Source organism: Amborella trichopoda, chromosome 6 (assembly GCF_054954075.1).
Source record: "Amborella trichopoda isolate Santa Cruz 75 chromosome 6, AtrichopodaSantaCruz75HAP2 v2.0, whole genome shotgun sequence".
NCBI lineage: Eukaryota > Viridiplantae > Streptophyta > Magnoliopsida > Amborellales > Amborellaceae > Amborella > Amborella trichopoda.
The window spans coordinates 13202225-13227902 of record NC_142341.1 but is presented as its reverse complement, the minus strand read 5'-3'; the positions used below and the strand labels follow the sequence as shown (position 1 = coordinate 13227902).

General features: G+C 37.6%; 1 protein-coding gene across 3 annotated transcripts in view; it reads right to left on the bottom strand.

The window, feature by feature from the left end:
- Window positions 1-22027, bottom strand: part of LOC18438171 (uncharacterized) — a 31080-nt gene extending 9053 nt beyond the window's left edge. For all 3 annotated transcript variants that reach the window (XM_011626633.3, XM_006848360.4, XM_011626632.3), the window contains exons 1-16: window positions 21737-22027; window positions 21374-21602; window positions 21118-21239; window positions 18968-19084; window positions 18691-18837; window positions 17686-18383; window positions 15007-15128; window positions 14827-14912; window positions 14468-14705; window positions 14270-14336; window positions 7377-7525; window positions 7194-7264; window positions 6921-7094; window positions 6705-6776; window positions 5330-5431; window positions 5153-5242 (exon numbers count right to left, since the gene is read on the bottom strand). In XM_011626633.3, the coding sequence (XP_011624935.1) occupies window positions 5153-5242; window positions 5330-5431; window positions 6705-6776; window positions 6921-7094; window positions 7194-7264; window positions 7377-7525; window positions 14270-14336; window positions 14468-14705; window positions 14827-14912; window positions 15007-15128; window positions 17686-18383; window positions 18691-18837; window positions 18968-19084; window positions 21118-21239; window positions 21374-21602; window positions 21737-21862 (2610 nt within the window). In that variant the 5' untranslated portion in view covers window positions 21863-22027. The remainder of the gene's footprint in view (window positions 1-5152; window positions 5243-5329; window positions 5432-6704; window positions 6777-6920; window positions 7095-7193; window positions 7265-7376; window positions 7526-14269; window positions 14337-14467; window positions 14706-14826; window positions 14913-15006; window positions 15129-17685; window positions 18384-18690; window positions 18838-18967; window positions 19085-21117; window positions 21240-21373; window positions 21603-21736) is intronic.
- Window positions 22028-25678: the final 3651 nt, after the last annotated feature.

Sequence of the window (25678 nt, the reverse complement as noted above, 5' to 3'; positions counted from 1 at the left end):
GGATGTTTTATAAATATGTTAGAGGGTGTTTTAGAAGACTTTGAGTCCTTAGAAATATCTTAAATGTGGAAGTTTGGAGATCGAGCAATCAAAGTTAGTGATTTTTTTTATTGCTTGCATAAGTTGTATTATTGTAAGATGTTTTCTTCAGGATCTAATCGAAGTGGTGATCCGGGTTGGAAATATGGCTACAACCTGATTTCTTAAGATAAAAATTGCATGAGATGCAAGTTTTGTGAAAAGAATACAAAAGAGGGCATAAACCGGTTCAAGAAACATCTTGCCAATATCAGGGGGGATTTTGTAAAAAAGCTCCTAATGTTGTTAACGATGAGATAAACAATTTTCTGAGTCTTGTAAAATTGAAAAAAGATGAGAGACATGCATCCACAGAAGAGATTACGTCTAGCGTTTGGGTCAGTTATGATGATGATGACAGTGATGAGGACGGGGAGGGATGTCAAGAGGTAGAACAACAACAACCCCTTTCCCTTCCCCCTAATCATGGATTGTTGTTGTTCTACCTCTTGACATCCCTCCCCGTCGTCATAACTGTCATCATCATCATAGCTTATCCGAACCCCAGACCTAATCTCTGCTATAGATGCATGTCACTCATCGTTTTTCATTTTTACAAGACTCAAAAAATTCTTTAGGAAGTTAGGAAGAAAGGTGGAAGATTGGTCGTGATTTGAAGGTGGAGTCCTGTTTTGGTGGGAGTGACAGGGCTTCCATGTTTTTAAGGGATTTAGGAGGGGGTTCACATGAGTAGAAGATGGCATTAGATAGAGCGAGAGAGAGGGAGAGAAAGAGAATGTAGAAGCTAATTTTTTTAGTTTATATTTAAAGAAGGGATATGGCCCTTAGAGCTTCATCTTTGGCTTGATCCTCAGCCATTGTTTGCCCCTCCATTGTTGTCAAATTTGCTTGTTTGGGATCAAAAGAAGGCCAGATTTAATTTCCTTATTTGCTCTGATACCACTTGATGTAGTCCTGTTGATGACAACTCTAGCACGTGATTTTTATTTATTTTCTCACTACTCAAGAGTTAGTATTCCTAAGCCGTGTTTTTTTTTTTTCTACGAGATGCAGCCCGATGCATTTGGGGGGGGGCATGCAGTTCAGATGTGGGTGCATCGCTGCGATGCAGTCAATAAATATAAAAAAATCTAAAAAAAATAGGTTAGTGCATAGGAAGCAATATGGAGGTGATTTATGTAATACTAGGTATTTAATTTATTCATTAACTCCAAAAGTATCAGTTGTTGCCTGTCGGAGATTATTTAATCTAACCACAATCCCTTGATAGAAACTAGAAACTAGCTTCATAAAACATTCAACAACCATAATCACCACTTTGCTACCACAAACTTTATAGTTACAAAATACAAACTAAAAGTATATGAAGATTAAAGAGTCCAAAAGTCAAGCTCAAGACAAATCATCATCATTTCTCAACTCTCAAGTCATGAGATTTTCAAAAATCTAAATTTCAAATCCTAATTCACAAAAAAAAATTCCGCCCACTTTTTTTTTTACTGATTTGATCGAAAAAAAGCCACAGATGTGACTGTTTCTAGTTGTTCGGGGGGTTTAATAACCCCCCAACCCTTTCCTCCCTTTTTAAGAGCTCAAAAAATAAAAAATACCCCTGCTGAAGGGTTTTTTTTCACGGAATTGACTGGCCACATATGAGGATTATGTGGTCTACATGGGATGCAGCCGCATCTGCGAAGAGATGCGGTGCATACGCAGGCACAGTTCTACAAAGTGCATATCAGCCTATTGCGATGCCCTGCCCAGCACGTAACACTTTATGTGGCCATATATACGGCGATGCAGCCACATTTTAAAACCATGCTCCTAGGTGTAGTTCATGGGTTCCTGTTTATAGATGTATTTTTAGAATTTTTAATATTTTTTAGGGATATTTTAGAGTCTTGAATTGTTTACTCAGACCTCAAGTTAATTTTAGGGTTTCTTATGCTTATAATTAGGCTATTATGTGTCCATTGTGAGAGGAGGTATGAAATTTTATTGAAAATTCTAACGGAACTCTTGAGTTCTAGAGCTATGATGCTCAATTAATGCTTATTGCACTCTCCCTCTTTTGAGACTTTCTTGCTTTCTTCGAATCTCACTACATCAAGTGGTATCAAATAAGAATTGATAATGCCTGATTAGAGATGCGATAGCTAAATGTGTTCCTTGGGACCCAAGTTGCACAATCGATAGTGGGTTTGACTCAAAGGTTGGATCAACTGATAGATTTAGTGATCCATCAAGCTGCAAACCCTGAAGGCATGTTGGGTTAGTATGAGCTGCATGAGATTCGCACCAACTGCTCAACACTTCAAGGATATTTACCAGACGCTTCAGAAGAGAATCCATTTGCAGGTGCCTTTTCAGATTGCAAGATTGAATCTCCACCTATTGACATAATTGGTGAGCCTATTATGATAAGGATCCAGATGAAGAACATGCGATCAAAGAGGTGTATGATGGAAATCTTATTTTTTTTATTGAGTAGGATTTTATATATTTTAAAATTTCTAAGCTCAGCAGCAAACACAAAGACCCTATTCTAGAAGGAATTTTTGAATAAATTTCACCTATTATTTGTGAAGGACTTTATAACCCTATATGCAATATGTTATTACATGGAGATCCAATGAAGGAGTGACAAAGCAAATAGTAGGACTACACCAACTATCAAAAGTGAAGTAAAAAGTACGAAGGGTTTGCCAAGTACATAGAACATCAATCTTAAAAAGAAGGGATCTCATAAGAACTTGAGGGCGAGTTCTTCTTCTAAACAAGGGGATTGATGCAATCCTGCTGATGACATCTCCATAACGTGATTTTTTAATTTTTTTTACTTTTTCTTTACTATTCATGAGTACTGTTCACATGTTACTATTCATGGGGGTATTTCTAGAATTTTTAATATTGCTTTGGCATATTTTAGAGTCTTTAAATTATTTACTTGGATCTCAAGTTAAATTTAGGGTTTCATATGCTTATAAATAGACTATTACGTGTCCATTGTGAGAGGTGGTGTGAAATTTTATTGATATTCTAATGGAACTTTTTGAGTTTTAGAGCTGTGATGCTCGATTGATGGTTCTTGCACTGTACCTCTTTTGAGATATTCTCGCTTTCTTCAATTTTCGATGCATCAATAAAGTGTTATGCAGCCGCATATGATAGAAATACTATACATTACTGTACATCTTATAGGGCTGTATATAGTAAACGTAAATATAGTAGCATATAGTATATTATAGTATAGTATAGCATAGTTATATTATAGTACAGTATAGTATAGTATAGTATAGTATAGTATAGTATAGTATAGTATAGTGTAGTAGTATATTATTTTATAACAATGTGGCATATAGTATAGTAGTTTATACTTTATTCTATACAACTTGAGAGCTCTCAGGGGCCTCAATTTTTAATGCAGGTTGTGGACCCAATGTATCTCATATAAAATATCTAAAATTCAAAACTTTAAAGCTTAAACTCTGAAGGGGCAAAGACCAAAAGTATATGACTTATAAAAGAGAAAGATAATAAACTCTCATCTCTCAATCAGACAAGTCATCAAATACTTGAATTTCTTTTATCAACTCTTTTTCTCATTTTCTTATTTTCTGCCTCTTTGTTCCTTGGCTATCCATGTATGCCCTAATATCTCTTCCAATCTCATTGCTTGCCCGTGGGCATGCTTTAACATTCCCGATAATATTGGCTAGGTGTTCATTTTGCCACAAAATACTCTCCATATAAGTATTCCCTAATAAGAGTACAAATAATGCAATTCCAATCCTAATAAGAGTAAACCATAATGATGTAGCATAAAATACTGCATACTATAGTAGAATTCAGTATACAGTATAGTATTGTAGTATATGTAGTATATTATTGTGTAGCAGTGTGGTATAGTGTAGTAGTACATACTTTAATCCTATACAAGTTTAGTACTATATTACTGTGGAGCAGTGGTATAGTGTAGTAGCATATACTTTAATCCTATACAAGTTAAGTGCTCTCAGGGGCCTCTATTTTAACTAAATGGAGATCAGTCTTGTATAATTTATCATTTGATTCTGATTAAGTTTGGTCAAGCTATCCCACATATTGGGATCAAGACCCCTAGATTCGGGTTACACAGACCATGATCCCCACCACAGGGAGCTCCTACTTGTCATGATCCCGATATCCAGATCTGGATCTAATTTGATCTTGATCCCAGTAACTATGAATGAGACCCAAGCCCAAGACTGAGATGTAGATAGAGCTGCATAGATGGAGGTGGATTTTCCAAAACAGTCTTTGTGGAATGAAACTCATTTAACAATCAGGAGGATGAAACAGGAGAGGACAATACATTGCATTCAAGGGGAACTTTGCAGGACTTGAAGGAAGGGAACTCATTTAACAGTCCGGAGGATGAAAAAGGAGAGCACAATACATTGCATTCAAGGGGAACTTTTCAGGACTTGAAAGTTCTCCCTCTCCTTTAGTTGACGTCATCAATAAGAATAATTGAGTATCAACTTTGGGAGTCTCAGTGGAGTTCTTCTTCCCATGAACTAAACAAGTGACATATAAATGAAGCAATTTATAGTAGGAAAAATTAGAAGTGCAAAACATATCGAATGCTAAGAAACAAAGAAAATTAATCAACATACAGGGATACATAGGAACAACTATGCTATTCAAATTGAAATCTTCCAACTAGCAACATGTTAGGGGTCACAACCTCAAGGTTGTGGGTTCAAGAAGTCCCATATGGCAAGGCCATATCAACTAGAGAACGTAAATTTTGAAAATAGAGCTACTTTATTAAAAGCACGTAGTTATATACATGATCTGCATAAAATTAAAGAAATTTTGCACAACTATTCTGGTGGCATTCCTCTTATTTTTAGATCACAAATAAAATTTCAGAGTGTTTGAGAACTTACTAAAGGGAATGTCTACAGAACAAACAGGGCAAAATTTTACAAAAAAGCAATAGATGCAACCAAAGAAGATGCTGAATCTGAATTCTAGCTGACATAAAAAAAAGCTGAATCAATTCAAGAGATTTATAAACAACCAAAGATATGCACATCTCCTAGATGTTAATGTTTTGTTTACTTACTGTACGCATGTGAACAAGATTTCCCTTCGCTTTCAGGGTTTCAACATCTCGATCTAATTGGTGTTTCCAATCAACAAGAAGAGTTTCTTCCTGCAAAACATTTTGAGCCATCCTGTTAGATATTCTATTAAGATGGTAAAATGTCATATTCTAAAACCATTTCCTGCATGTTAGCACCTGTGGCAGCTGGATGGTAACCCTATTAGGGAACAGCTTAGACAACAGCTTCATTGACTTGGGTATTTCTTTGCCTCTCTCATGCAGCCTTCCGAAATTATCCTGCAGGTGTCGGAAGCAACTTATGTCATGCCTGTAATTACCAAGCTCCCTAGTTTTTTCTTTTTGGCAGGTAAACTGGGGGATGTTCCATTCACCTAATCACACTTCATAATAGAAAAGAAATCAAAATATAGACATATGGAACACCTAGGATAAGTTTTTCCTGTTTGTAGGACTAGAGGAATATCAAAACAGTGCCAAGAACACCCCCATTGGTAGTGCATGTTTACACAAACCTAGAACTTCAAAGGAGTGCCTGATTTGATCAACTTTTAAATAATTATTTTGTCATGGTCCATGAAAACCATTTATGGTGCTTAATAAACCAGATTGGACATACATAGTCATTTAGAAAAGGACCCGGTTTCTATGCGACCAAGCCCGCATATGTAGAAATGTGGGCTTCTTAATAAATCTAGTTTTGTGAAGAATTTTAAGACTTAATTTTTAAGGACATGTAATCTCTATGGAGATCATGAAAATGAAAAAATAAATTTTTTTCTTTTTTGAGAACTTTTCATAGTTGCTCCCGCCAAAAAAATAAATAAATAAATTTTAAAAACTAAAAATAATAACTCTAGTAAGAAAACATTTGGGCCGTTAGTTTCCATTGTTTTTAGATGGAACACCTACTTGCATCCATCATTAACATGGATGCTTTACACTTTCCGGACCGCATATGTAGAAATGTGGTCCAGCCCTCATGAAACAATTTTCCTTTAGAAAAAGTTTAACCGGTTCAGCCACTGTTTTAAGATTCCAAGATTCTTAAGCACCTACAAGATTTATGCCAGTGGTAAAGGCAATTATTTGTATTTCTTCTGATGTTTATAAGCTCCCACAGCCGGCAAACCACTTATAGATCCCATTTGTATTTCTAAAACGGTTGCCGTGGATAAACAATAACAAATCAGGCATCCAATATGCAGCGTTAGTTGTTTATAGAAATGTGCAATAGTCACTAAATAGGGACTAGCAGAGAATAGCCACAGAAACTTCCTTAGGTAATGAAGTGTTGAAATGACATAACCTTCAAAGCAAATTTACTCTTGTTTACGGCTAGTTCATTCAAAATTGCTTAAAAGTACTTATGCATTCCAAACAAGGGGGGGAAAAACTCAAAACATTATCAGGAAAACAGTTATACTACATAACAAAGCAATGACAAGATGATGTTTAATCCAAAAGACAAGCCCTCCAAAATTCTGAACACAAAAAAGAAAAAAAAATAAAAAAAAAAAGACAACCAAAGAACAAGACTGATATTTTTTACCGGAAACGCAAAGTCAAGCAGAGCTGTCTGGTTGCTCCCAAATTTGGTGAAAAGTAGACCTCCAGGATGAGACTGCATAGATTACCAACCCTTCTCAATTAGAGATGAAATGAAAAAGAAAGATCAATTAAAACTATAACCAGCAATATGATTGCAATCTACATCTAATAATGATTAAGAATCAAATGAAGGCAAGCACCAAAAAAAAAGGGTTACCTTTTCCTTGCGGTTGTCAATCTGAGTGTGCGAGCCAATCACAATAACACCGTCAGGCAATTTTTCGAGCTTGTTTTTGAAGGTTGGATAGGAATCTGTATTGCCTATAATAGACTTCTCAACATCTTTCATAAATAATATCAAAGGGGCAGTCTTACTTTCAGTTGAAACAACCTAGGAAACAGATACACCATTAGACTGCATTAATATACCAAAATGATCAAGAGAATACAAAGTTGTGGTTCTCAATTCAAACAAGTGCAAAATAACAACCTCAAATAAGGCGTTGATGACTAGCTTATCTAGATCCTCCCCACCAGGACCTTCTAAACGAAGATCACTAGCTACAAAATAGAAAACAGAAGTATCTATTAAGTAACAGGATTTGAGGAAGAAAAATGGGAAAAGGAAGTCCATCAACTACAAAAAAGATGCTATCTAGAACTGGAACATCACCATTGCAAAAGAACCCATGATCTTCTTCACACAGGCCCCCAAGGTCAATACCCTCCGGTATAGGCTTATCGAACCGAACACCAATTTTGGACTGAATATTCTCTTCAAAATCCAAGATAACTTTACCCCGAAAACCGTATGACGGACCCCTACAAAGAAATATAGAAAAAGAAATCAAATTCATAAATGGAACCACATTTTGGATGAAAAAATTAAAAAAACCGGAGTCTCAAAATTATATGATATGGTACGGATGAGAAAATCATAAACTCCAAGTTTTAGATACAACCATTAGTCCAAGAAAATGAGACCCAAAATAATGTAACACCTCAAGTTGAGAACTAAAGCACCAGGAACAGTCTCCAAATACAATGCTCCGAAGAAATATACATATGCCCACCTTCAGCTACCTTATCACAGACCTAGGTATGTAAACATCTCCATTATGATGAGCTCTAGGGAGCAAAATCATTCAAAGAAAGTACATTTCCCAATTACTTCATGAATTTGGAGAGGGAAGATTCCAATGATACAGCACCACCCTTGAGGAAAGATTCTGAGAGTTAAGCAAGTCCTTACCCAATAGACCATGATGCCTCAATTATGATAATCATCAGAGCCTAGACCGCACAAGAGACCATGGATACTGCTGCCACAAATTACCAAAATAAGCATCTGGTCAAAGCCAACCAGAAAAGTGTTCTAACTCAGGTCCTTTATCAAACTATAACCTTGTGTCTATTGCCAAGTGCAACCTGGTCCAGCTCTCCTCAAATATCCTTCAAAGTCCCTTATAGTCCAACTCTGCCTCTACAGTTCTCCCCCCCCCCCTCCCTTCCCCCAACCAAAAAAAAAAAAAACCCTTTCTTTTTGCGAAGGGCCTTTTTCCATTAGTCCATTCCTTTACAACTGTTTGACAGTCCAAATTCACAGGATTAATCACTCTCACTGGCCTTAAGAGCAGACCCAGCTCATTGTCCTTAAAATTATGTTTCACCAGACATCCCCAGATGCATTCTATATTAACCAATATGGAGACTCCTTTCTTCATGCCAACAATTGCCAAAGATCAATGGCCTTCCAGTGAGAATTTGGACTCCCAAAAAGGCCCAAAGAGAAAGGTCAAACTCGACTTCCAAAGAAGTTGCCAAGATTCGCATCCAACATATTCATGCACCATCACATGATTACCATTGAAATGGTGAAGCCTATTCATTACCATCACATGATTAGTTCTTAAGCCTGGCAACAATCCAAGCTAGCTCACAATCAAGCTCGGTGCTCAGATTGTAGTGAATCGAGCTTGAACACCATTGCTAGACTGACAAGCAGAACCGATCCAGATGAGCTAAGCTCAAGTTGAGCCACACTTGGCTTGAGCTTGCATGTATTACATAAGACGGGTGTGTGTGTGTGTGTGTGTGTGTGTGTGTGTTATGAGATTATCTATCCTCAAATTTGATTTACATTTAAAGCATGTTTTTCTCTTTTCCATTGGTCAATAAAATTCATGAGGCATGCAATTGACTTTTCCAAGACGATCAAATCTAAACCCATGCCCTTGAAGGCCTCTCTCTCTCTCTCTCTCTCTCTCTCTCTCTCTCTCTCTCAACCCAGCCAAAAAAGAAAAGCTTATCCCTCTCATGCACCCCAAGCCTCTCTCAATATCCACCAGATATCCTAGCAAAAAGGGCCTCGACTACCTTAAATATCATAACAGGTTCAAGGAGACTCAAATATAAGTACCATTGTTCTTTTTTTCCCATGTTTTGTGTGTTAATCTCAATTAGGTATTGGCTTTTATTGCCCCCTTGTTGAGGGGCATTTTTAATCTTTTTTATCCTTAAATTATGGGAAAAGGGGGGTTAGGTTATTGTGTGACCTAAACCCCTTTATTTACCTTTAGAGTGGAAAGAAAATTTAAAAACAATTACTTCTTTACATTTTTAAGAGATCGATCGGGTATTTCGGAGTTTTGAAAAATCGATCCAAACATCGGCTTTTTGGTTTGGATTTGATTTTGATGAATTTTGAAGATTATTAGAGGGTTTTTGGGAAGTATTTGAGATTGAGAAACATCTCAAAGATTGAAGATTGAATATCGAGCAAAAAGGTTAATTAAAAATCTTCATATCTAAGAAATTATATCTTATTTCAATGTCTTCTTCGGGTTGTTCTGAAAGTGGTGATCAGGGTTGGAAGTATGGTTTATAGCCTGAATACAAATGAGAAAAATCATATGAGATGTAATTATTGCAAAAACAATACTAATGGGGGTCTAAACCAGTTCAAAAAACACCTTGGCAGTATTAGGGGGAATGTTTCCCCTTGTAAAGATGTTTCTAAAGCTATCAGAGAAGAGATTTAAGCAATATATAAGTTCGGTAAAACACAAACAAGAACAAAATCTGTGCCATTTGATAAGTCTATTTTAGAAGTAGTGATCCGGGTTTGGAACTATCACTATAACCCAAAACCAAATGATAAAAAATGTATAAGGTGTAATTTTTGTGAAATAGATACCAATGGGGGTATTAATTGATTCAAGAAACACCTAGCCTCTATTAAAGGGAATGCTGCTTCTTGTAAAAAAGTTCCTAAAGCTATTAGGGATAAGATTAAACAATATTTGAATTTAGTAAAACCAGAAAATGAGCCTTGTTATATAGAAATATCTTCTTCAGGTTCTTCTAGAAGTGGAGATTCGGGTTGGAAGTATGGTCATAACCCAAATATGTATGACAAAAATTACATAAGGTGTAATTATTGTCGAAATGATACTAATGGGGGTATTTATCAGCTAAAGAAACACCTTGTCAGTATTAAGGGGGATGTTGCCCTGTGTAAAAATGTTCCTAAGGTAACCAAGGAGGAGATTAGGTAATATTTGAGTTTAGTGAAATACAAAAAGCAAGAAAAGGGTGAAGATGCACCAGGTAAAGCAGCCAAGACTCCTAGGGCCTCATCTGCATAGAGTAAGAGGGGGCTAGAAACACAGCAGGACGAGTATTGTGTTAAAGAGAGAGATGACTTTGATGATGTGATCTCGAATCCAATGCATATGATGAGGCTTACCCTACTTTTTTTTATCATGACTGAAGACACTTGACTCTTAGTGTTGAGTCTTAGACTGTATATTTTCTTTTTCTAGTTTTTACAATCTACTCTTATGTGTATTCATGTATGGTTGTATCATTGTATGGAAATATGAATTATGGAGCATGGCGTATGGTCTATGGAGGATTATAGATTGTGTTTGTATTACTAACTCACCGATTATTACTTTATTTTATTTTGGTTTGTGCTAGTTGTCTATATATTACGAATACACAATGGTTTGAAACTTTTTGGATTATGGGACTTTTAATATTTTATGGTGTATACTCATATTCCCCTATCCCTTGCCCCTCTTCTTCAACCTAGGTCCCACCCAAGGTTTGGGAACACTGGTGGGACCCAAACCCTATCAGATCCAATCCAAAAATTAAAATATTTATGCATTTAATTATACTAAATATATTTCATGAATTGGGACCTGAAACAATATAGCAGGACCCAGACCCAAACCCGAATAGTGTTCAGGTCCAAGATTGAGACTAGGACCCGACCAGCTGGGTCCAATTTTTAGACCCATACCTAGAACCAAATCTAGTCTACCCCTCGGGTCCCGAGTCCGGTCCATTGCCACCCTTGTATAAATTCCTACGTAAGCCTATGGCCACATCATAATTTTACGTTGAGTAACAAATTGGGCTCTCAATTGTGGTGAGAGACTACCTTTAGAAGAGAGATTCCTCAGCTCCTTTGGTATAGAGAGTGATTCTACAACACCAGCCTAGATTTGGAAGAGTCTTGCCAAAGGTTAAAGCATCTTCTTTATTTGGTGGAGAGATTCTCAAAAACCTAGCTTGTGTATTGGAGGTCCTTCCCACGTTAGCTTGGGTCCCTTCTTTCCTCTATTTTGTGAAACATCTCCATCCGACCAAATCCGCCAACCTATTTCTACCCCATCAAATCAATGATTTGCCTAACCCTAATAACATGGCCCACCTCCTTCCCACACACATCACCCACCAACCATAAATTAGTGTAATCTTGCCTCATTCCCTTCAAATCATCAATTATCCTTGCTGGACCTGCAAGTTTTGAGTAATTTCAACCTTCTTAACACCTTCTAAACCTGACCCCAATTGTTTCCCCTAGTAATATTTAGTCTTCCCATCATTTTACCTCAATCCTACCATAGTTACACCTTAAATTCTTTACTCCTATTAGAACTAGGAGACCTTGATAACCAAGTTGCTATAAACTTTGTAGGAGACCTAATCCTTAAACTCCTAAATCTTAACCTAATTAGAACTTCTAATCCAACCTGCGAGTTTTCTCTCTATGCTTGCCTCATGTGCGAAACTTGTGTAAGAGCCAAGGCCCTTGGTCATACACCACACTACATTGATATATACCTTGCAATCACAAACAACAATAAGATAGCCTTCAAGCAACTACGCTTTTGACAGGTCAACTAAGCTATCATTCCGATGTTCTCATCCTTCTTGGCCACAACCATCACCTTATCAAAGATAATTTGAGCCCAGCAACAATGAGTCAACTATCTCCTCATGATCAGACTTCCCAGCTTCGACTTCCTAGTTCAATACTCATTTTGGCCTTTCTATTCTTCCAACTGCTGGCTCCCAAAAGAGATGAGGCCTGGCATGGACCAAATAAACCTGGCCAGCCCCTAAATCTGCCCTGCTTGCCAGCCCAGGCCTGAAAACCATGCCCAATTGTGAGGACTGCCTGTGCCTAAGGTCCATGGTTAGGTCCAATCCAAAAAATTTTACATTAAAAAATTATAAAAAGCAGTTAGAATGGGATTCAAATTCGAATAATGACCAGCATTACTGCAAATAAACACTTAAAGCCCTCCCCCCACAAAACAAAACAAAAAATAAAAATAATAATTAAAAAAACTAATTGTATAATGTTTCACTTCTAAAATATATAATAGGGATCGTATACAACGAGATCATTTATCTGTGGTATAAGGAGGTTACTTACTTACAACCATCTGATGTGAAATCTGATAAAATTTCTTTTGAACTTTGAGCTTGCTCAATGGAATAAATGTAGACATCCAACTTCACATCCAATTGTCAAGATTAATCCTTGTACTAAAGATAAATTGTCTCAATGCATATATTTCTTACATAATAATATAATGTTCTGTGAATATATTTATTATTTAAACTATCAAAAAAATTAAACATATAAAACTCAATCCCTCCCCTCCCTTGCATATAAAATCCAATTTTTCTCTCGTACACAAAAATCCAATCTCTCTCCTAGCCAGAATTCTCTCTCTCTCTCTCTCTCTCTCTCTCCGTCAAAAAAAAAATTCTCTCCCCCCCCCCCCCACACACACAAAGCCAATCCTACTCAGCTTAGTTTCTCATACCCACTAAGCCACAAATAGAGCTAGCAATGGGCTGGCCCATTACATGATATTTGTCTTTGAGTAGATAGAGAAAGAGTTTAGTACTTAGGAGTAGAGAGATAAGATAGGATAAAATATCTTGCAACCCACTCTTTAAAAATTTAAATTAAAATGCTCCAAAGACAACCCAGGCCTGGGCACATGCCACCTATCAATCATCACTACTCAAGTTCGAATCCATTGCAACCCACTCTTTAAAATTTTAAATATATTTTAAAATGCCCAAAAGAAAACGCAGGCCTAGGCCCATGCCACCTATCAATCATCAGGGCAGGGCCATTACCATGCCTACAAGAGATACCAACTGTTGGCCCAGCTCTAGATTATTACAAACAACCCCTAGTCGTTTCTCCATGACTAAAAAGGAGAATAAACAATACACAATACTCTCTCGGCCTTATTCTGCCAATCCGAATAGGTCTACTCAGTTAGTATATGGATTTGTGTTGATAAGAGAACAGGAATGAGATTCTGTGTTATGACATCAGGTAATCAAGGCTTGCCTTCATAGATTTTGCAAACGCTTAGCTGACTTGTCTCATTTGCTGTGGTCGATACATGCATGGCTTCAGTTCATACCTTCCTTTAGAAGTTCCCAGAATCCACAGTCCAACACATCACCTCCTTTAAGTTATTTCCATACTAACCACAAGCCTTTCACAATCACCTCCAATATTTCTAGCTGTAAACATAGATTCCACTCAATCATATTGACCACCACAAACAACCACAAGTATCTCTACACTTCAAGTTCAAACATTACCTTCCTATCTTACTCTCAGCCACCCAACCAAATGACAAGTTCCGATATATAAAAGGTAGACTAAGAGTGACAGAATCCACCATAGTGCAACCACAAAAAAACCACACATTTGTGTTGGCTCTGAATTAATCTTTTGACCCCTTAACTCCCTTCCCACATGTTCCATGACAGAAAGTGCTTCCCCCCCCCTCCCCCCCCCCACCATTTCCTTTTTTCGACTAACCCAAAAAAAAACATCCGAACTGCAGCCAACCGTGGCCAGAATCTTGTGCTTTGTTTTTATACCTTTTTGAATGATAAACAGAATTTACAAGTACATTATAAAGACCCAAACATCAAGTTGGGAGAGCATGAACTTTATGAACTTGTACAACCCGTGGCAACTCTCTCAAGCCTTAGTTGGCTTCATCCCAAAAAATATCAAACTTAAATGTATTAATCACACAAGTTCAGATCCACAGATTTTAATCCTGACAACTCTAGCGCCAGTAACACTATAAATTGAACAACTAAATTGTGGGCAAGTAGAGATATCTTCAGCAAAACGAACAAACAAATTGAAATTCTTTCCGAAAAAGAGAAAAGAACATCAACACAATTAAAAAATTCTCACTTTAAAGTCTTATATAGTACCTCGAAGGATTCTGCAGAGATGAATACCCTGAACCTGGTGCCACACCCACAAATCTCACTCTATCACCTGGCCCAATTGGAACCAGTTAAATCTCAAGAACTTCAAAGCTATTAAATAGCCATAAAAAGAGAAGATAAATGAGGAGCCTAACGAATAGCCCTTGTGTAAAACTCTTTCGGGAGTTCTTGTATGATTACCTTTTTTAAATATATAATTCTTAGATGATGAAGCAGAAAAAGAGGAAACCATGGTTGAGTCATGCTTTGGCAGACCAAAAGAAGAAAGTGCATTTACAGAGCCCGCTAGATCAGATTCAGGTCCCGAAGGCACAGTCTTAGCTGCATCAGCATGTCCAGATCGCTGCTTGATACAAACACATGACTTTTCAGCTTTTAATCCTTCTTTGCTAGGCTCCATATCCTTTGTACATAAACCCTACAAGATTTTGATTATAGATTTCAATTATAGAGTGAACATTTATACCAGGCATTTTCCATGTTTACAGAATGAAAATCTTAAGAAGACATAAAGCTTGATCTTTAAATCCCACACCCACCAATGAGTTGGTATCAAAGACAAGCAACTTAGCTCCAAAGTGCTTAGCGAGTGCCTTTGACAACATTTCCTGATATATTTCAGAGCCTACAAGAATGTTTCCAAATATAAAGTCAAATCTAAGCACCAAAAAGTATTAAGCATGTGACTCAGGAGTTTAACACCAAGTGTAACTACTAACCTGAAGGGCCAGACAGCAAAATTCTTGGGCTTACAGTTGGAAGATCTGAAGTATATTTTGAAAATTCCTTCCGCTTCAGATGTATATAAACTGAAGCAATCAACACATTTTTTGTGTTCTCACTGCATTAAGAGCACAAAAATTATACTTGTCAAAATAATAGAACAACATAACCAAAATCCAAATTCAAACACTAGAAATGCAAGGGCTGTAACAACTTTAGCCATTTATCACAGAGGTCAAGTAGGAATCTGAACCACAATCAATTATATATAAACCAAAAAGAGAAGATTTAGAAATGCAGCATTGTAAAACAGGAGCATGAATAAGTCCATTAAGTTCAATGGAAATGGTAAAACTTCAAAAGCTATTGCATTATATCTCTAAGAAGGTTTGAATAGATTGAATTTCTCGTGTAGCATAGGAGAAAATTTTCATGCCCAAGCCAAAGCCAATAACATACACATGCCAGTAAATTGTTCCATGAAAACTATATTGTGAAATTTGAAGGAAACTATAAAAAGATCAAACTTCACTCCACATTCAATATTCCATCCTTTACCATATGTGATTAAAAATTTATATATGTGTGCGTGTGTGTTATATATGGGTGCAGTTTATCTAAGGTGTCTGCCTTAAACAACCAAAGTAAGGCACAACTCCAAACCTTGTCAGAAAATGCAGTTCCGATTCTAGAACTGTTACAATGGCTTGAAAATATATTTCCTCCCCTAGTTATGAAATCTAAACTCCAAAAATGGTTTGGGTCAAGCAGATTTATAAACACTTGACAATCTTGAAAATGGATGGCCGAGATAATGTAGAGATGCACTATTTTTAAGACTTGGAATCCTTTTTTTTTATGTACATATTTCGAGGTCAACATGATCAATTGAAAAAAAATTCAGCAACAGAACAACCTTTTCCTATGGAAGATCTTTGTCATTTGTATGGTGAACATGCGTTTGTTAGGGACTGCCATGTTAGCATTAGGGCAAGAAGGATGTTTACATTGAAGGATAGTGGCACATTGGTGTTTTTTGTCTATTAATTGTTTGTATCTGTGCAAAACCAAGTGCAGTTAGCCTATGTGATTCAAAGAAAGGGTCCAGAAACACCTAAATCGATCCACTTAGCAAACACTAACCATACTAGACCTAAGTGGGAACCACAATCTCACTTCCATTAAAAAATCCATCCGAACTTCCTTCTCCTTACCAATTTTCTTCGTTGCTCAACATAAGCAACAATTCAACATGACTAGCTCTTTTTTCGGGTACATGACTAGTTCTTTTGTCAGATGAGTTTTACAGCAAACAGAACAGTGGGAAGGAGGTTTGATGCTGGATCTTGAGAGAGAGAGAGAGAGAGAGAGAGAGAGAGGGAGGGAGGGAGAGAGAGCTCTTGTTTTGCAGGGACATAGCACGAGGGAAAAAGTGGGGTTGGTAGAGCCACTCCCACAAACGAGGCAGAATGGAGATCCATTACCACCATGCAAAAAAATACAATCACTTCGCAACTAAGCGAGTAGGGCTCATTATCTACTACACATCTATAACGTTCTTTTGTTAAGTAACCCTGTGAACTTTGTGTCAATGAATATAGGCATGAAAGGGAGAAGCTCATCCCAGGCTGCCTAGGTGATGGTCTCACAGAGATGATACAAACTTGGGTCCCATTTCTGCCTTCTGCCAGGTTTTGGCACTTTAAGGAAGACACTTGTAAATGCTTTGAATATTGGTAAGTCCCTTAGCACAGTGTAAAATTACAAAGACAGAAAAATTTATTTCTTTTTGAAATGAAAAAATCCATTATAGACTTGAATTCAGCCAAGGCAAGAAAGCTAGGTGCATCCCACCATCCAGGCTGCTAACAGAGGGCACAAGTTTACTATTTCGTGATCACATATTGTTTGTTCAATTTTCAAGTTTTTGAACTGCACGGGATGAGATGGAATGGAGTTTGACTGCACACATACATAGCACATCCATCAAATTGACTTTTATCCTGTATTAACGTTTTGCCATCTCTACTCGGAATATCTTCAATTTTCATGAGCTCTTACTTCTTCATTTTAAAAAAAGGATATTCTTCCTTGCAATAATTGAATGCACTAAGCAAGGTGTATTTCATTGTATTATCATGAAAGGAAAATATACAGTAATACCATAGACTTCCACTAGGATCATCACCATTTAATCAAGTGATGCATGGTGATGGAGAAAATGAGTAAGACATATACCAGAATGGCTGGTCCCATTCCCCACCCCCTCCATCACTGACCATCATCTCTGCATTTGAAAGGTGGCCAACTTTTCATTGGATGATGACAATTACATTGGACTATTTGTTTGCAGAGTCAGATAGACTATAGTATCCTTTCCACATGTGAAAGCTTATAGGGAAACTTATTATTACGCATTCCAAGTTACAAGCAGTTAACCACACATCACCAACCGTCCATTGACAACAACAGACAGTTGATGTGATCCATTCCTCTGCACAATGTCCTTGGCATAGGAGTACTAATCTCAATCATCACTTGCTGATAATGGACAGTTGATGTGACTTATAGGTCACCATGTGGTAGAGGTTACATGATACACCATACACAATCCCAAACTTAACATGATCCAATTGAAAATATCAAACTAGATCAACTGAGAGTAGGCGCTATACCTCAAGTAGTAAGGGAAGTCCTCAAAAGAAACTTGAATTTCTGTCCCATCTAGAACACCAGCATGCAGTTCCTCCTTGAATGCTTGGCATTTGGCCGCCATACTTGAAATTGTAGCCGCATCAGAATCTTTGTCCTGTTCTCTTTTCTCTTCAAGCAGTTGTTTCACGATGCTACTGTTCTTATCCAAGTCACAACCAGTCGACCCTTGAATAATCCGTATAAGCTTTAAGGCTTCAGGATCCCCAGTCAATTTCAATGTTTCATGATCGAGAGGAGTATCTGGGCTCATGTTATCAAGCTGAAGGTTTTCATTGGTCACCCCAATGTCGGCAGAGAGCATAACAGCAGCTTTCTCCCCTAAAGAAGAAACATCAGCATCCGGTACTTTCTTCCTTTCCTGGCTCTCGACATCTATATCTCCGATACAAGCACTGGGGGCTTCACAAGGAGGAGCTATTGGAGGCCTCCCGGCTCCTTGCTGAGGTGTTTCATCAGCATTTTGTGCAGGGGGGGATGTAACAGACAAATCTTGTCTCAAACTTGATAGAGAAGCCAATATCGATGCACCCGCTACAGCTGAAGGATCCCCTGACCTTGCTTCAAAGTGTAAACCTTTAACCGGACTGGGTCCTTCCATTATGCCAACTGTAGAAGGCAATGACGGGGAGACATTTTCGTTGGTGACTTGCTGGAATATCTGCAAGAAAAATTAAGGATGCCCAGCAAAAAGAAAGCCAGAGTAATTTGTAGTGCACAACAAAGCCCAGCATCTTATTCTATATCTGGAAAACCGCATACCCACCCACGCACGCACACACAGATTGAGGGAAAACAGATATATATATATATATATAGAGAGAGAGAGAGAGAGAGAAAGCTGCATTGCAAGTAGGCAATACAAGCATGTGGTTTTACTGGGTGCCAATCAATTAAAGTTCCACACTGTGGTACATAGCCAGACGGTTCATAGAAGGACTAAATTTTTTATCAATAGAAAAGGATACATAAGCATGGTTCCCAGTAGCACTAAAGATCAGCTCATCTCCTGCTTTAAGAATGCAATGTGAGTTTCTCTTGATTGTCCTCCCATTAACCTGGACAAACCCTTTGCTCCCTGCGCACTCAAGTAGAGCAACTATGCTACCATCACGCTGACCCATGGCGAAAAATAGCAAAAAAAACAAATCAGTACATGCCTGAATTTCTTTTGATGTTAAATAAAGAAACAAGAATCCAGATACATATACTTGATACCCAATGGAAAACTGGCAGAAAGAATACCGGAAACTGCTTGAGTCTACATAGCATCCCACTGACAGATGAATCCTTCAGGCACAAGTTGCAAGTTTTGTTGCTGCCAATGGTGAAAATGGCATTGCATAAAGGCACATGCGGATTCTTGATGATACCATGTCCATCATTTTCCACAAACATGAAAACCAAAACCATAATCAGTTTGCCAACCCAACAAACATGTATTAAAGATTGAATGAAAAAAAATCTGATAATTAAAGAAGAAAATAAAGAGTGTAGTAGCCACCATAGAAACCAAGATGCATTCATCGGAAAATATTTGGACAGATAACTTCATAAAACCCATGACCTGAGAATGTCAGTATAACAGCACTATGGTCTACCACGCACTCCAAATGCATACATTTCACAATATCTATGAACTCATATGTTAATCTGCAGTTTAGAGAGAGAGAGAGAGAGAGCAAGCGAGAAATGTACCCTTGGCATGGTTGGTCAAGGTGGCAGACAACATGACGTCAAGGGTTTCATTTCTGCACGTTAATGTGTTAAAATAAAAAAGGATGAAGACAAAGAGACAGTGTGTGTGAGAGAAAGAGAGATGATGATGACAAAAAGAAGGCTGCACATTGAAAGTAATCAACACATATAGCTTGACACTTAATTGGGTTCTAGAAGAAAGACACCTCGGAAGCCTGATTCCTCTTCAGAAGCAGAGACACAAGCCTGGGTAGGTTCATTCTATAGTGACTCCTAGGCAAGAACTATTCTATCATCAAGCTCCCCAAACTGCCCTTCTTCCCACTTTCACACCAAATTCTCTTCGAAGGCCAGAAACCAAGTGCAAATTAAGCATCTAAAAATAAGATATAAACTTGAGAGGTTTAGGACGTGGAGTACAAGAAAAAGGTTCCATTCGGAAGGTAGAAATGCAGCTTGACTTGTAAAGGTTTCAAGAAGGAGTAGTTCCAGAAAGATCGTGTGGCACAGAATTACTTGGTTGCCTAAAGGTGCATCGAGAAAAAAAGTGTGATGGAGATAGAAATGAGCGGTAAAAGGGGTATCACAAAGAGCATAGATGATTTTTTTCATTGAATTTTGATGCCACCATAGTTGGATAATTGAACAAGCATAGCTGAAGATCATCATCATCATCATTAGAGCATTTTCCCAACTATTTGGGGTCCGCTACACTAATCCTGATCCTCCAATAGATTAGGGATTCATCAAAATTTTAGCAAAGTCTTACGTTGGCTGCCTACCTATCGTCAGCGTGCATTGCTGAAGATAACTAAATAATTTAGGCATGTATTCCCGATTGCCTAACACAATTAGGATAGACATGATATTTGCGCTATACGAGACACAGTAGGGCCATGCATTGCCTGTTTCCCAGACAGGAGATGAACCAAAGACTGTATAGTTTACAACATGCACATCATGTGTGTGCTAGATATGGCATCATAACCTGAACCAAAAGCTGTGTAATGTATAGGAGCTATATATGCTAGACATCATGTCATGTAATAGACTAATAGTTGCCCCTAGCGTTTGCACATACAGCATACCCACACAGTTATGCATGAGAATTAAGTACGCTTCTTTTGCATGTTAATACGCATGTATCAGGGAGGAGATGCACATCTATTACAACAGGAAGTATGAGTAGCTGAATGGCAAGCCATCATTCATGAGATTTCGAGTGAGTTTTATTTTTCGTTTGATTTCTTGTATTGGTTTTCTAATATCAATGTCCACGAGCTCTGAAACTGTGGTAATGGTAGATGGCATACAAAAGATCACAGTAAACCACCCACATGGCATCCAAGACTAACAATATCAAGAGTGAAACTTTTTTTTTTCTTGGACAGATAAATGAAAGCAAATATACTTGTTTAGAGGAAAAGATGGATTTCCGCCTTTGCAGACAACAAAGAAAAAAGAAAACTTTCTAAAAAAGAAAAATCAAAAAGCAGTTTGGGCTTCTTGCATAATAAAAATCCCAATCGGCAACCAGCTTTAAGTACAGAACAAAGGTGTGCTAAACCCCAAAATCACAAAAAAAAATTATCTGTCAAATGAAATAAAAGAAAACTCAAATTCACAAATCATACAACACAGCAATCTTTAAATCGGAATCTTTCCATTTAGAAAATAAGCAAAAGATTTTGGATTACCTGAGAGTACTGCGATAGAAGCTTTCCCCACACATTCGACGCATGCCAAGTTGCCGACTGCTTCCCATACCTTCCCCATGACAAAGAACTCTTTGGTTTATCCAGCACCATAGGTGAAGCCACTAAGACACCAAAAAGAAAAAAAAATTCAAAGAGAAAGAGATAAATTAGAGAGAAACCTTACGTTTCTAAACCAAAAAGAAAACCCATAAAAAAGATGGCAGAATAAGAGAGATCTAGAGAGCAAAACAGTTACCAGCTGTAGCACAAGGCGTGGAAGCAGCAACCGCCTTCTCAGACCTGGTTTCAGAGGCCGGGGCATCACACCGATCTTTCTCCATTTCCGAGCAATCATCCACTAGGGTTTCTCTTGGAGAAGGGGTAGCAAGATCAGGAGGCGGGCATTCCCGAAGATCTGCAGAAGCAGAGGCTAATTCTCTCGAATTCACGCAATCATCAACAACCAGATGCTTCTCTTCCTCTTGCTGCAAAAATCACCACCAAAATTCAATGGAAAAAAAAAACCCAAAAAGGGGAATAAACCCTAGAATCAGAGGAGCGAGAGAGAGAGGTGGGATCAACCCAGGGGCATTCAATCTGGATTTTTTTTTTTCTCTACCTTTGGTCGTTTAGGAGAAGGGGGTTTATCAGGAGCAGGCGAAGGGCGTTTGCTGTTGCTTCCATTGTTATTGCTGTTAGCGCTGCTACTGTTGGGTAAAGATCCACTGCGCCTTGTACAAACCATGTTTCGATTTCTCTCTCTCTCTCTTCTTCTCTTTGCCTTTGCTTCTTCTTCTTCTCTTCTTCAGCAGCTGGGGCCTGCGATCCGATATTCCTGAGAGAAGGCAAAATTGTAGAGAGAGAAAGGAGAAGGCAAAATAGTAGAGAGAGAAAGGGCCAAAGATATGTTGGGAATTTTTATGGGCTGGTTGGTAGTCAAAATTTATAACTCCAACAATAAAGATAGAGAGATTAGAGAGAGAGGAAATGGCGGATTTTTGTTTTTTTTGAAATCCACCGAAGGTGAAGGGATCCCCTAGAGAGAGAAAGTCCAGGGTGCATGGTTTTCCCTCTTATATTGTCGTGATGAGAGAGAAACCGACTTCTTAGAGAGAAAATGAAGGAAAAGGTGAGAGTTTAGAGAGAGAGGGGGAAAGTGAAACTTAAAGTAATTTATTTGCCTTCTTTTTTTTTTTCCTGCAATGTAAAACTTGTATGTTTCTATTTATCCAACCGTCCATTCTGAAAGGAGGATTCAGATTGTTCCGATCAAAATTTTTACATTATTTTATTTTTAATTTTTTTTTATAAACTATTTTGGTACCAAATTTTATGCATCAAATCCTCTATTAACTAAGAATATAAAAATATTATTTTCAATAAAATAAAATGATCAAAATACTTTTGAAAGTTTCAAAAATATTTTGATCATTATATTTTATCGATAAATTACTTTTAATATTTTTTATAGGTGCGACTCAATGAAAAGATGGCACATACCAAATTTCATATTCATACAATTTGTATAAAGAAACTTAAAAATAAAATACTTTAAAACATCGAATCTAAGATTAAATGATAAGTGGCTCTCTTGATAAAAATTTGACAGCTGGATGGTAAGAGAAGCATAAATTTTCTATGCCTATGCTTAGATCTTCTATGCGGAGAGAAGTATAGAAATCTTTCCTTCTTCTTTGTTACCATTAGGAGATGGGAGAGAAACTCATTTCTTAGCTTTCTTATAACACGAGGTGACATGAGCTATGCTGCGAGGGTGAGAAAGGGAAGTAGAAAAACTGAATTCCTAAAGAGAAAAAAAATTGTTCATAATTATTCGGGAGTGAGAGGATATTAGAAACCAACTTGTTTTGTTTCTTGAACTTTGAAAGACGAACCAACTTATTGTATAAACACATTCTATTGAACACCAAATTTAAAGAGAGAAGCTTATAATATAGAATGGATCGGAAACCAACCTCTTTTTAAATACGAGAGAGGGAAAAAGAGCACAAGAAAAGGGAGATGGAAACCAACTTCCTTTAATTTAGTCTTCCCTTTCTTTTTTTTTTCTTTTTTTTTGTCAAAAAAAAAAGAAAAGGGAAAGGCTAAATTTTAAATTTGAGCTCTTTTTATTTTTAAGTTATGTTTGCATAACTTTCCGACTTGCCAAATCAGATTTACTCACTGATCCGAATTTGTTCAGCAAGTGACGTTAGCAAAGGGGCTAGGTCATGGTGGTAGCCCCCCTATACCTAGTAGTTTCGAATCATGATACCAACCATTGACACATTCAAAAAGCTAACTCCCTAATCTATATGGGAAAACATTAGAGACATGTCTTCTCCATTGAATTACCCCAAAAAAATAGTGACCTTCTGTTCGAAAGTTGACCAGTTCGAAACCTAGTTTCGGATTTTAGAACAATGGTGCCAACTCTTGATTACCTTTGGTTCGAAAGGCAACCCATTTGGAACCCTATTTCGGATTTTGAAACAATGGTGCCAATTCTTGACTTAAGAGATAGCTGACAAGAATGGAAAGAGAGGAAAGGGGAGAGCAGTTAGAAAAGAAGGCAGGCTGAAGGGGATACTTTTCCCTGTTATGATGGGTGGTTGAGGAAGAAACCCACTAGTTATTTTTGAGAGCTGCTCAATCCATGATTTGTTCGGGTCATGGGACTGTTGGGCCTTGAGTGAAGGTCCCTTTTCTTGGTTTTTCTAGTTGAAGTCACTTTTGCTTAGGTAAAACATTGGGAAAAGTATGAAGTTTTTGTAAGTCCTCAGCTTTATGAAAACAAAATACAACTTTATCTCGAGTCTTCGCCTAGAAAGCACTTTCAGCAATAGAAATCTCCATAATGGATCTAAAATCAATTTATAACACTGCCAAATAGGATTTGAAACTTAAAAAATGATGCAAATCTTGATGATCTATGAACACTTATTCTTAGGGTGAAATGGATGGTCTAAATAAATTGTTACAATATACATTATATTTAGAGCTTAGAATCCCATTTTTTTTTCACAACCACAATGTTTATGCCGAGATGATCAATGTAAAGGTTTTTCAATGCTTGAACTATAATTTTCGATAAGTTATGAGATGAAGCTTTACTTATTTTGATAAGGCTGCAGCCCTATCGAACCATTTTCCTTCAAAAAATTATATATACCACTTAAAACAAACTTTTTAAATATCCTACCCCCAATGCCTTTAGCATCGCATCCTACACCTCAACACTATATTTTCTTGTATTTATCTTAAGTAAAAAAGTCAATGCTCGCTTCCCCTGTATTTTTGTAGTCCCAACGCTCTTTGTTTTTCTCTTTCTACCCGCCCTCTCTCTTTCTCTCTCTACTCTCCCACCTCCCACAAACTCCACAACCAAACAATGGCCAAACCACACCATAGAGAACCTAAAGCTTAGTCTCATAATTACCATAGCCACCTTCCTCCTAGCTCAACATCACTCTAAAAACCACCCCAGCTCTCTCTCTTCAAAGTTTTTGGCCTAAAACTCAAACCCCAAAAGAGATTCACTCCAAAACCAAGGTGCGACCTCTTTTGAGGCAAATTGGTCTTTGATGAGAAGTGTTTTTTTTACAAAGACAAGGATTGCTCATATATTCACTATGAATCCAGTTGTCAGAAAAATGGGAGAACATATTGAAGATATGAGAGATGGAGATGGCAGCCTGATGCGTGTGAGTTAATGGGGTCTGATGGGGTGAAGCTTTTAGAGAGAATTAGAGGGAAAATAATCGTTTTTGTTGGTGATTTTCTCTTTAAAAATCAATGGGAGTCACTGCTTTGTATGGTTGGGAATGGGAGTTGGGATGGAGGGAGAAAGGGGAAGAGAGAGGTTGGTTTTTTCGATGGGGATTTTTGGTTTTTCCATAAAGCTTTCATAGTCTCCTTTGTTTTTGGCGAGGTTTGAGGGGAGGAATGGGGTGAATGAGAGTTTGGGTTTGGATACGGTGGATGAGAATTAAAGGGAGGGGAAGGATGCAAGAGTTCTCGTGTTTAACTCAAAGCATTGGTGGATTTTGTAGAAACATTAAAATAAAATACAAAAAACCCTCAAGACCATACGTTCTATACAACTTACCCCCTACCTAAATTTTTTTCTTAATTTTTTTCCCCAAAACAAACCTTCTACGCAAATACCCCTAAGGGAAAAAATTCATTTTTTTTAGACGGAAATGCCCTTCATGAAAACAAAAATCATTTTGGCCAGATTTGACTGTTGACTTTTAGATCCCAATAGCACATTGCCGGAGCAGACCATCACATTGCCGGAGTGCACAAGTGTCGTACTGCCCTAAGAGAACTACCGGACCGAAACTGAGTACTGCCGGACCACCCTTTATATAGTGTCGAAGCCCTGGAATCCAGTAACATTTACTGCCGAACTGCCCTTTGCAACTGCCGAACCGCCATTTGCAATTATTGGACTGCACTTTATACAGTGCCGAAGCCCTATTGCCATAGCCCTTATTTTGGTATGATAGAGGAGAGGAGGGTGTAGGTAAGGTAAAAGTAAGGGAGTGTAGTTTAGATG